The sequence below is a fragment of the Bubalus kerabau genome, chromosome 6 (assembly GCF_029407905.1).
Source record: "Bubalus kerabau isolate K-KA32 ecotype Philippines breed swamp buffalo chromosome 6, PCC_UOA_SB_1v2, whole genome shotgun sequence".
NCBI lineage: Eukaryota > Metazoa > Chordata > Mammalia > Artiodactyla > Bovidae > Bubalus > Bubalus kerabau.
The window spans coordinates 2296354-2308894 of record NC_073629.1 but is presented as its reverse complement, the minus strand read 5'-3'; the positions used below and the strand labels follow the sequence as shown (position 1 = coordinate 2308894).

Sequence of the window (12541 nt, the reverse complement as noted above, 5' to 3'; positions counted from 1 at the left end):
GGCAAAGGTGACGAGCCCCTGGTGCCAGACTTGGAGGGTGGAGGAAAGTGGATGGAGGCAGAACACTCTATCAGTGTGTCTGAACACAATCCCAAGAACTGGTTCCACTGGATGAGTTCACCCAGGGGTCACATGCCTTCTCACAGGAAGAGGTGAAATGTACTGCTCAAGGCTGTTCACAGTTAGGGCCACTTTTCGGTCTGTTTTGTTTTGGGTTATTTTTTCCCTAAGCCCAAATCCCTTCTTTTTATTCGTGCATGGCTTTCAGGTTGCAGCCAGACTGCAAATGCAGGGGTGTGTAGGGGAGGAGGCAAGGCATGAGAGAGACTTCTAGGCTCTGGAGAAGAGGATCAGAGGTCGCTGGCCCAGCCCAGAAAGGGTGGTCATTTCCTCTCAGCCTCCTACCCTTGAGACTTGAAGCACGTCATTCGGGTCTGGATGTGATGGCTGAGACAGATTCCCTGATGACTGCAGTTCATTCCAGACCCCTCACTCCTGCGTTTCCTGCACAAACTATGTGCTTGGTAAAGAGCTGTTTGGGTTAAAGAATGAACCAAGTAGGCCCTCTAGCCTGATGACGAGGGCCCCTCTGCCCCAGACAGATGGGCCTTCTGGCAGGGCCTCCGAGTTTGACCAGACCCTCCCGAGCAACCAACAGCTTCAAGATTGCATTTGGAGAGATGGGGAAAGAAGGGGAACCTGGGGAAACCTGGGGACCTGGGAGAACCACCCTGGGCTGGCAGGCCAACTGCTTTGGAGCTTGCCTCTAGAAGCTGAAAAGTGAGCCCTAAATCAGACCCTGTTCCATTCCACTTCCCATGTCTTAGGGCTCCCAAGTTTCCTGGCAGAACTCTTCACCTCCTCCTGTAACTGTGCAGGACCCTATGGGACCGCCCAGGACAGTTCCTTCTCCGCATGTCCTCTGCCTGCCCCTTGTTTGTGGAAAAGCTGTGGTCTCCCAGGCCTGCCCTGAGTCATAAAAGTCTGAATCAAGAGTGAATGCAAAAGTAGCAGTTGGACCAGGAAAACTAGTAAGAATTTAAACAGTAAACTAGCATATAACAGTAACAGAATGTTTAGCTCCTCCCTGAAGAACCTAGACAGCACTACCTGATCCACATTTCCTGGGTTGTTTTAGAGTTACTGAAACCCCTACCAAATGGAAGAAAGTACTTAGTGACCATGAGCATGCAGCCTCCAGAGCTACTGGAGCCTGAGAGGGATGTCAACCCCTGTGACACCACTCTGTTACCTCACCACCAGCCAAACAGAAAATTGTGCACAAGCTGATCACACATCCTGTGACTCTCCTTCCTCACCTGGCCTTTAAAACTACTTTCTTGAAACTCATGGGGACTTTAGGTCTTCTGAGCATGAGCCACCCCTTCTCCTATTATGGCCCTTGCGGTAAAACTTTCTCTTTCACACTCCAGTATTTCAGTTTATTTAGCCTCATTGTACATGGGGCACATGAACTTGGATTCAACAACACACCGTAGTCTTGCTAGATCCCTGAAGCCCACAATAATTTCTAAATTGCAAGCTAATACAGAGAAAGACAAACACTGTCTGATATCACATGTGGAATCTAAAAAATGCCGCAAACAGATGAATAAAATGAAAAAACAAAAGCAGATTCATGGATATAAAGAACAAACTAGTGGTTACCAGTGGGGAGAGGGAAGAGAGAAGGGGCAAGATAGGAGTAGGAGAAGAAAGGGTTATTGTGGGATTATATAAAATCATGTATGTGAAATATTTGACAATTGTAAACACTACAGAATTTAAAGAATCTTTCATTCAAAGAAAAATAATATTTTTAGTTTTAAAATATGGCCAAATTTTAAAATAAATAAATAAATCGCAAGCTGATGAGATTCTCAGCACGGTCAACTCCTAAAATTCCCCCAACCCTTATCTCTCAAATTCCTTGCTCATTCTACTTTCTGTCAGTTCCCAGGAGTCTAATGCCAAGACCTCCGTCCTAACCCATAGACCCTCCATGGATCCCCACACAGTGACTTTGCTATTTAGCACCTGATTTGGAGTCTACCATTATATTAATGAATGTCTGTTTTTTATTATGTGGAGTTTCCCCATGTTCTGCGTTTTCAACGACCAGAGTACAAAGAGAGCTAAAGAGCTTTGACCTTTGGAAAGAGCCTTTCTAATTGGTTGTTTTTCTCTTTGTTTTTGCTTAGTCTTCTCTCGCTCTGTAAATTATATTGGGTGAGTAGTAGTGTCTCTCTGCCTCAGTTTCCATATATGTGATACAGATGTTACCACTTTCACCAGTGCCTCTTTCTCTGGTTTTAAGGCAATGGCTAAAATCTCACGTATTGGTGGTTTAGTTGGAAAGTTGTGTCCGACTCTTGCAACCCCATGGGCTGTAGCCTGCCAGGTTCCTCTACCCATGGGATTTCCCAGGCAAGATTCCTGGAGTGGGTTGCCATTTCCTCCTCCAAAATCTCAGGTAGTGAACACAAATCCTGGATCCACATATTCTGGCCTTTCTGGGGTTTAAAAACCCTGATTTTAAATATTTTGTCCTAATTTTCAGATTTTATTAATATATTTGATCTGATGATTTGACTTGGAATCAGAAAATATAGTTTTGAGACTCTTATGAATTCTTCATTCCAGAAATGGGCTCAAATTTTATTTACTAATATGCTGCTACTGCTGCTGCTGCTGCTGCTAAGTAGCTTCAGTCGTGTCCGACTAATATGAGAATTAAATAATTCTGATTCTGGCCTGGAACCTGCTTTTTCAACAACTCAACATGTCATTCTGCCCAGAGGGAATACACTGTGTCATTTGAGGCCCTCCCTGGGGGTGTCTGGGAGACCCTCAGCATTCAGCCCCTATCTTGCCCACCCCTGGACACCACTCACCTGCACAAAGCCCCCACAGCACAGGCTGTATCTTCCCCTCCATAGTCTGGCTTCCTCTCTGCCCCACGTCCAGCCTGGCACTGGTGGGCTCCTGTCTTGAATCAGTCTGGGCTGACTGGTTAAAGCTACAGTGGCCTCTGGCCCGGCCCAGCCCAGCCTTCGGTCAGTCCTCCCTTCCTCTACCTCTGCCCGGCTTGGCCCCCATGTCCCACCCCGCAGCTGGACTGACAGGTGAGCTCACCTGTGGGACTAGACTCCAGCTCCACCCACTCCACCTAAGGCCCCAAGAGGAACCTCCTTCAGCTCGTCAGTTCCTTCTCCTGCCTTCTCTCCATTTAGCAGGTGAGCAAAGTCCTGGGCTTCTCACTATAATGCAGGTTTACCTATATGAGATAGGAAGTTGCCACCTGTAATATAAAGGGAAACTATCTCAGAGGAAGGGTTTCAAAGTCAATAAAAGAAGGGTGTTGGCCACAATTGCCGAAACACTGCAAGACATATTATGATCTGTTCCTCTGCTTCCCTTCCTTGTCATTTCCCCCCACCCCACATCATGCTAGAGACACAGTCATGAGGAAGACCAGAAGTCTCTATCCCAAAGAACTGCTAATCTGACTGAGGAGGAAAATAGTATACAATCAAACAAGACAGCCAGAAATACCATGACCAATTCATCCAGTTTGCTTGGAGCTGCCCCACTGTTAAAACAGAAGGCCCTACGTCCTAGGAATGTCTCTATCTTAGGGAAACTGAGATGGTTGGTCACCCCACTTAAAGATCACCAGTACTATGGGGAGCATGACTTAGAAAAAGACATAGGTAATGAAACTGTGGCCGTGGAAGGACCCACCTTGGACTGGGTGGTCAGAACGCAGTGGGAAAATTAGTACTTTGATTTTCTATGTTACAGATAGGTATCTATGTCTCAAAGAAGTTAAATGGGTTATCTATGGTCATATAGCCAGCAAGTAGTCTTCTGATTTTCAGTCCACTCTGCTAGTGATCCTGATGTCACCGCCTGTGAGTTCGGGATGGTGACTAAGGTTATAAAGAAAACAGAGGCCCTCTGCCATCCTCTCCTCCTGAGTGGTCCCGTCTTTATCTGCAGCCACTTTTTGGTATATTCGCTCTCCCTTTTCTCTCTCTCCCCTCCCCTCCACCGTCTGCTTCCTTATGCTGGCGGTCTGTCCACCTGATGGCCCTCTTCAGCTCCCTGCCTGATTCCCACCCCACTCTCCATCCCTCCCTCCTTCATCTCACCTCTCTCTCATACCATTTTTCATCTTCATGGAGCCTTGAAGTCTGGAGGTACATTGAACCCCCATGGGTACTCAGTTGTGGTCCTTCTTCCATTCTTCAGCAGCCACTCACCGAGCCCCTATTTTGATGCCCAGGACAGTGGTTTGGCAACTGGTCAGTGGTGATGCCATGTGCTTCTCCAGAGATGCCTTCCTGAACCACTCTATCCAAAGATGCTCCCATCCCAGCTTTGCCAAGTCTCTGTACTCAACCTTGTTTTCTTTCTTCAAAGCTCTCATCACTATGTGAAATTAATTTTTGCTACCCTAAAACCTTTTCCATGTCGTCCCCTCTGGAAATCCTCCCCTCACCATATCTGCTTGTGATGCGATATGTGCTTTAAAGCCCGGTTCATGTATTATCTGTTCTTTCGTGAAGCCATTCCTGACTTCTTCAGTCAGAAGGGCTCTCTCCCTCCTTTGAACTCACACAGCACTCTGGATCTCTCTTAGGATACTAGCAAACTACATTCTGCCTTGCGCTTGAGCTATTTTTGGTCTGTGTCTCATCCCTCCTAATAAACTATGAGGTCATTCATTTGTTTGGCCAATTGTTAATGATACTATGCCCCAGGCATTATTCAGCCTAGCTGGGAGGAAACACCATTTAAGTGTCTTACTTTGGTCACATCAGAGCCCGATGCATAGTGGATATCAGTACATATTTGTGAATGGGTAGACAAATGGGCGTTGCTAAGAGTCGGACACGACCGACCGAGCGACTTCAATTTCACTTTTCACTTTTCACTTTCATGCATTGGAGAAGGAAATGGCAACCCACTCCAGTGTTCTTGCCTGGAGAATCCCAGGGGCAGGGGAGCCTGGTGGGCTGCCGTCTATGGGGTCGCACAGAGTCAGACACGACTGAAGTGACTTAGTAGCAGCAGCAGCAGCAGACAAATGGGCAGATGGATGGACAAAGGGATAGGGGTCATTACAGAATGTACAGGGTGTGGGAATGAACTATTGGGTTACTGGGCTTTGTTTTGATTGTAATGTTGGTGGGAGTTGGTGTAGTGGAGTAGGATGGATTATGAACTCATTTGAAGTTCATGAAGCTCAAGGGGCGTTTATATCACCCAGGGATGATATGGGCTGAGTGTGGGACGGGGTTGTGGAGGGGGTGCACGACTGCCCAGTTCACTATCCAGAGTCATATTTCTGAAAAGAAATGGAGTCCTGGCCACAGGCAGTTAGTGCCCCTTTGTCTCACCATGGTACTCTCCCAACATCTATCAGAGGATCCTCCCCATTCTATATATCTGCTGACAGAGGGTTAAAGTACAGTTTACTTCATTCTTCTAGATCCTTGGCTTTAGATTATCTTCTGGAAGCACTCTGCATAGGCAGCCCCAGGCAGGGAGGCATGGAGAGAGAGCCCAAAGTAAACCTGTTCTTGAGGCTGCTCTGTGAAGCGTGACTTCTCCCAATTCTGCGGCTCAAGGTCAGTTTCCAAAGAAGCAGCCAGGAGGGAAAGAGTTAAGTGGGGCCCACGTTTGGGTCTGAGTCCTGAGCCTGCGTGCCTTCCTCTCAGAGATCTGCCAGGCTGAGGGGCCAGAGGCTAAATTTAGCAGGCAGCTAAGGTTTCCTGTGAACAGCTGTCCTGCCCCTCAGAGAAGAAGACTGGAGAGAGGAGGGAGGTCCCTCTCACTGGTCGGAGTCTCTGGCCATTTTGTCTGGGCCCCTCAGCCTCTGGGTGGCTGCCCTCTTGGTGTGGAGATACAGGCAGATCAGCGGTGAGTGTTCTCCCTTCACTTTGTCCTGTGAGCCCAGGACTTACAACCAAAAGGGCAACAGCTCTTCCCTGAGTGTCAGGGCCCGGCCTCGTCTGGGACCAGCTCCTGGGGGGGTCTCATGTTCTTTAATAAGCTGTGGGATGGCTCCTGAGTCAAAGGCAGTGGCTCCTGTGGCCTTGGTTAGAGTCGCTGAAGAAGGTACCTTCCCAGTAGAGACAAAAGGTGTGTGTGTGAGAGTGGGAGAGAGAGAGTGTGTGTTCAGAGAAAGTTCAGAGAGAAGGTTCAGAGAAGGACCTCTCTGGTCTGGGGAATACAAATATGTTCAGCATAAGCTATAGTTAAGGCAAACTTCGGACTCCCCTCACTGCTTTCTTGCTGGCACCTGTGGAAGAAGCCAAGGTATCACTTCTTAAATTTCATGACTCCAAGGTGGACTGGGTGGAGTGTTTACATGGCCAGCCGAGTGTGCATTTTGGTGTCCTGATAACAGTAGCTGAATCAAGTCTGACTGGGTTTTCCTCATGAGTTGTTTTCCCACCAGGCGATTAACATGTGGTGACTTTCCCATCCCTAGTTCCATTGAGGTGACATCACCAACACACCCCTCACCCCCACACAACCTCCAGAACTAGGTTTTCTAACTGCCTTATTCATGCTAAACCTACAGAGACTGACGGGCTGTCATGGCAACCAGTGGGGACCCAGAAGAGGAGCAGGTAGTCCCGAGTGAAGAGGATGAAGCCAACGTGAGGGCTGTACAGGCCCGGTACCTCCGGAGCCCCTCCCCCAGCCAGTAAGTGTACACTTGCTGAGTGCGGGCCTTCCTCCAGCCATAATGGAAGTGTGCTAGGGAGCGTGATGACGAGTGGACCCCAGGGAGCCTACAGCCACAGCCTTAAGTTCATTCATTCAGCAAACAGTGTTTGCAAATTTTTTATGTGTTATAGTTTATGGAAGAAAAAACTTGCAGATACATTGCAACACAGCATGGTAAGCGCTAGAATTAGCATGCTTAGGGTCTAGTTGATGTGGGGAAGGAAAGGATCACCTGGGCTTGGAAGGTTCATAGGAGGCTTCCTAGAGGAGATGATGCTGGACTTGAATCTCAAAGGGTGAGTAGAAATTTGGCAGGTGTCCCTGGATGATCGTGCTTTTTTCTCTAGGAGGGAAATAAGGCTGGAATGGGGATGATAGACCGTAGATCATAGATAAGAGAAGGCATCAAGACAAGAAGACACCCTTAAGACATCAAATTCTAGCACTAAGGTAATTTTGTATCTGTGATCAGGCTGTGTCTTTCCACTGGGAAGTGTGCTTCCTGGAGGGTTTTCTTTATTTTGTGACAATTAATTTTAAAGCTTCTTTTATATAAAATCATTGAGGATATATGATGATGTAGAATGAAAAATTTGCATACAAATTTTAAGAAAAACCATAAAGCAACAAAGAAATACTTAATTGCTTGCTAAAGCAGTCATGTGTATGCCTTTTCTTTTTTCTTTTGCTACAAATAATAGTAGGGGACCTGACTTCTAATCTTAACTCTGTCACCAAATTTTAAGTGAAGAATCACTTTAATTTTTGAGCCTATGTCTCCTTATCTAGAAAAAGGGAAGAAAAGACTTAGAATATTTCAAGGTAAATTCACATCAGAGCATCTCTGATGCTGCATGACTTTCCTTTTCCTCGGGCCTCTTGGGGTCTTGTTGGTTCCGGCTTCTTGGGGCTCAACAGGCTTCCCCTTTGGAGTGAGATGGGAGCAAATGTAGGTGCTCGTCACCATAGTGGGCCAGACCACATTGGCCAGATGGAGCTTCAGGGATTTTCCCTTAAAGTTCAGGCTTATGTTCCCACTTAGAAAAACTGTCAGGATCGAGAGATTTAAAATACTGTCCTCCCCTCTCTATGCCACCAGACAAAGCATAGGTAATTTTATGTGTGGTTAGGGTAAGTGATGGCTTCGTGTAGTAGTTGGAGTAATGACCACTGTTATAGCAAATGGACGTTTTTTTTTTACTCAGGTCTGTTTCAGAACAGGTACCTGAGCAGTGATTCAGGAACTGAGGCTACTTTTGTCTTGTAGATCCTCCACCGTAAGCCCTGACTTCTAAAGTGACTGTGTTCATCAGTCTTGAGACAATATGGAGAATCTCTCAGGAGGGTTTTATGTGCCAGGCCTGAAAATGGCCCTTTTGCTTCCAATCATACTGGCTTCCCTGTAGCTCAGCAGGTAAAGGATTAGCCTGCAATGCAGGAGACCTGGTTTGATTCCTGGGTAGGGAAGATCCCCTGGAGAAGGGATAGGCTATCTACTCCAGTATTCCTGGGCTTCTGTGGTGGCTCAGCTGGTAAAGAATCTGCCTGCAATGCTGGAGACCTGGGTTCAATCCCTGAGTTGGGAAGATCCCCTGGAGAAAGGCATGGCAACCTACTCCAGTATTCTTGCCTGGCAAATCCCCATGGACAGAGGAGGCTGGTGGGCTGCAGTCCATGGGGTCGCACAGAGTCGGACACAACTGAGCGACTAAGCACTGCTGTTGCTGCTAAGTCGCTTTAGTCCTGTCCCACTCTGTGCGACCCCATAGATAGCAGCCCACTAGGCCCCTCTGTCCCTGGGATTCTCCAGGCAAGAACACTGGAGTGGGTTGCAATTTCCTTCTCCAATGCATGCATGCATGCCAAGTTGCTTCAGTCGTGTCTGACTCTGTGTGACCAGATTCCATTGGCTAGAACTCAGCAGTGCCACGCTTTCTTGTAAGGGAACGGTCCATGAACCCAGGAAAAAGAAGTAGGCTTGTTAACACACAGCAGGCTCAGTCACTGTAGTCTCTCGAGGCAGTTAATATTCATGTCTCCTTTTTCACACTCTTAGACCACACTTACTGCCTTCCCAGGGAAACAGCCTGAAATCCCATTTACCAATTGCTGCAAAGTTCAAAGGCTGGGTTCTCTGGAAAGTATGCCCTGTCCACTTCGGGGCTGAATGCAGCTCCTCATGGTCTGACCAGGATAACAGCCCCCGGCCCTACCAAAAAAAAAAAAAAAAAAGCCTTCCATCTAATGAAAGGAGGAGTAGGGGACACAGCAGCCATCAGCCCTTACAAATAATGACCCTGTTGAGTGTGAGTGTGGCTTTGCCCCAGAAGTGGAGAGATCTCCTAGGTGTGACCTTGATGTGGCTCTCAGGGTGGCATTCTTGGCCTATTGTTCTCTGCGGCTTCTAGCTCCATCCCCTGGGCCTTTTTCCTTGTCTGTTATCCTCCACAGCCACATCTGAAATGAAGCTGAAGAGGGTCTCTTCCTTGAGCGCTGCGTAACTTTTGCAGACTTGTCCTGCTTATGGAAACTTGGAGGTCCAAGGGCTGTTTTAAGGCTTATACCACCCAAAGGCCTTTTAAGAGTCATGACTTCTTAGAAAATGTTATCCCTTCAAAAGTTTAATTGGTTTCTGATTTACAGAAACCGGACAACTCCATGTGCCAGAAATCACACCCATAGTTCTTTCTCAGATATAATTTTCAATCCTAATTTATTTCTCTGATTCCTGGTGTACGTGCCTCACTCTCTCAGCTTAATGACAGATATCTTGAGAGATTATCTGAAACTTTAAATTTGAGTAGGAAGTTCAGGATCAAAGTTATTTAGAATGTATAAGGATGCAATAATAAAATGTAATCAATCCAAAAGAAGGTAAGAGAAAAAAGAATACAGGAAAAGCATAATTGATAGTAAGAAAATAGTAGGATGGAAGATTTAAACCCAAATATATAAGTAGTTATTTAAACATATATAAGCTAAAATACATCAACTTCACTGTTAGCTCAGCTGGTAAAGAATCCGCCTGCAATGCAGGAGACCCCCATTTGATTCCTGGGTCAGGAAGATCCCCCGGAGAAGGGATAGGCTACCCACTCCAGTATTCTTGGGCTTCCCTGGTGGCTCAGATGGTAAAGAATCAGCATGCAATGCAGGAGACCTGGGTTTGACCCCTGAGGTGGGAAGATCCCCTGGAGTAAGGCATGGCAACCCACCCCAGTATTCTTGCCTGGAGAATCCCCATGGAAAGAGGAGCCTGGCGGGCTGCAGTCCATGGGGTTGCAAAGAGTCAGACACAACTAAGTGACTAAGCACAGCACAGCAGACTAAATACTTCAATTAAAAAACAAAAATTGGCAGACTCAATTTTTTCACAAGCCTACATACTTTTTACAAGAGAGACACTCAAAAATAAAGATGTACAAAGGTGAACAAAAGATAGAAAACTTATACTACACTGTTCTGGTTACTATTGTTCATAACTCCAAAACTTAGTGTCATAAAATAGCCATTTTATTATGTTCATTATTTGGAATCTGGATAGGCACAGTAGTGTGGCTTGTTTGTTTCAGGATGTCTGGGCCCTCAGCTAAAAAGACTTGGAAACTGGGGATAAATTTTAGCCTGCAGTGACTCAAGAGCTGGGAGCTGGTGTCAGAGAGGCATTATCACACGTTTGGCGCTTGAGGTCAAGACCTCAGTTAGGCAATTGGCCTGAATACCTAACATGGTCTTTTCATATGATCTGTCCAAGTGGGTCACTGTGGGCTTTCTCAGAGCCTGGGAGCTGAATTCCAAGACAATAGGACAAAAGTGCATTGATTTTCATGATCTACCCTCAGAAGTCACAGAGAGGACCACCAAAGTTCAGAGGAGGCAACACAGACTCTACCATTCCATTGAAGGTGTATTAGGGTCACGTTGTAGGGAGAACAAGTGGGATGGGATACATCGTGGCCTTCTTCAGAAAGTACCCACTGCTGTAATTGCCAACACTGGCTAGAAGCAAGCCAGTGAAGTGATTTATTGATAGCAAACAAAGAAAACCTTAAAGTTTCAGAATAATCAAAATTGCTATATATTATATTCATTTAAATTATTAAAATTTCTAGGATCTGATAAAGTAACCTCAAAATATGTAAAGCAAAGAATTAACAGAACTGAAGAAAAAGTAAAATTCACAATCTTAGTCAAATGTACATTTTAAAACACACAATCTCAGCAACTGATAGAATGAGGCAAAAAAAAATCAAAAATATAAGAAATGTAAATAAAACAATAAATAAAATTAACCTAATTTGCATTTATAGAATATATACCCAACAATTGCAAGAGATAGATTCTTATCATGTGCACATGGAATTTTTAACCAAAAAGTTCATACATGCATTGGGTCATATGTATATCAATAAGTTTTTAATGCTTGAAATCATATAAAACATGTTCTCTAATCATTGCAGAGTTAAGCTAGAAATCATTAAAGACAAAATACACAGTAGAAATTTCAAGAGTTAGTATCTAAGAGAATAGCATGGAAGTTCATTGATTTTCCTGATCTAGCCTCAGAAAGAAAGTCACATGAAACAAATATTCAAAAGGAGACAACATAAACTCCACCACCCCCCTGGAGAGGCATCAAGGTGACACTTACAAGGAGCAAGTGGGATGGGATATATTGAAATATATGGATGACAGACATTCAAATTACAACCACAGTTCAATAGTACGATACTCACCAGACTGCCTAAAATTAAACACTGACAATAGCAAATATTAATGAGGATGTGAAGCAAACAAGATGCTCCTGTTCATTGCTGGTAAGAGGGTAAATTAGTACAACCCTTTGGAAAATTGTTTCCTAGTATCTAAACAGGAGAAGGCAATGGCACCCCACTCCAGTACTCTTGCCTGGAGAATCCCATGGACGGAGGAGCCTGGTAGGCTGCAGTCCATGGGTTCACTAAGAGTCAGACAGGACTGAGCGATTTCACTTTCACTTTTCACTTTCATGCATTGGAGAAAGAAATGGCAACCCACTCCAGTGTTCTTGCCTGGAGAATCCCGGGGACAGGGGAGCCTGGTGGGCTGCCATCTATGGGCTCGCACAGAGTCGGCCATGACTGAAGCGACTTAGCAGCAGCAGCAGTATCTAAACACATGCTTGTCCTATGGCCCAGCAGGCTCATTCCTGATACATACTTAACAGAAGTAAGTATATATGTGCACCAGAAGAGAAGTACTAATACTAGAATGCTTTAGCAGCTAACAGTCATTAAGAATATAGAATGTTTGAGCAACATGAAGAACTGTCTAATTAATAGTAGGCTAGATAAATAAAGTCTGGTGAATATTTTAAAATACTGACCTAGGTGTTTTATTAAGTGCCTGTCACTTTGGTGTGATTGAGCTTCTGAGGTCATTGGCTGGAGAGGGCGATCAGTGAGTGCCAGCTGTGAAAGCAGAAGGTGGGTCACCGCAGGGAGAGCTGGTTCTGCTGGTTCCAGAGTCTCACATAAAGTGAGCTGGCAGCAGGACACAAACATTGATTAATACAGACTCCCAGCAGCATCCAGTTCTTAGTCATTCCAGCTGCCAGTCCCCCTCCTAGACAAAAACAGGCTCAACCTGAAAGCCCCACTTACATATGAAAAGGGCTGAACTCCTGAAAAGTAAGGTCCCACAGAGAGAGCACATTTTCTCTGGGCTCTCAGTGAAGTGAAGTCACTCAGTCGCGTCCAACTCTTTGTGACCCCATGGACTACAGCCTACCAGGCTCCTGTGTCCATGGGATTCTCCA

General features: G+C 45.6%; 2 protein-coding genes across 3 annotated transcripts in view; both read left to right on the top strand.

The window, feature by feature from the left end:
* The first annotated feature begins 1463 nt into the window (after window positions 1-1463).
* The window catches only part of POU2F1 (POU class 2 homeobox 1), a 399485-nt gene continuing 388407 nt past the window's right edge, over window positions 1464-12541 (top strand). For both annotated transcript variants that reach the window (XM_055587185.1, XM_055587184.1), the window contains exon 1: window positions 1464-1467. The gene's annotated coding sequence lies outside the window, so the exon portion shown is untranslated. The remainder of the gene's footprint in view (window positions 1468-12541) is intronic.
* The window catches only part of STYXL2 (serine/threonine/tyrosine interacting like 2), a 53167-nt gene continuing 46401 nt past the window's right edge, over window positions 5776-12541 (top strand). Inside the window, exons 1-2 of the mRNA XM_055587183.1 lie at window positions 5776-5928; window positions 6596-6721. Coding sequence (XP_055443158.1) covers window positions 6612-6721 — 110 coding nt within the window. The 5' untranslated portion in view covers window positions 5776-5928; window positions 6596-6611. The remainder of the gene's footprint in view (window positions 5929-6595; window positions 6722-12541) is intronic.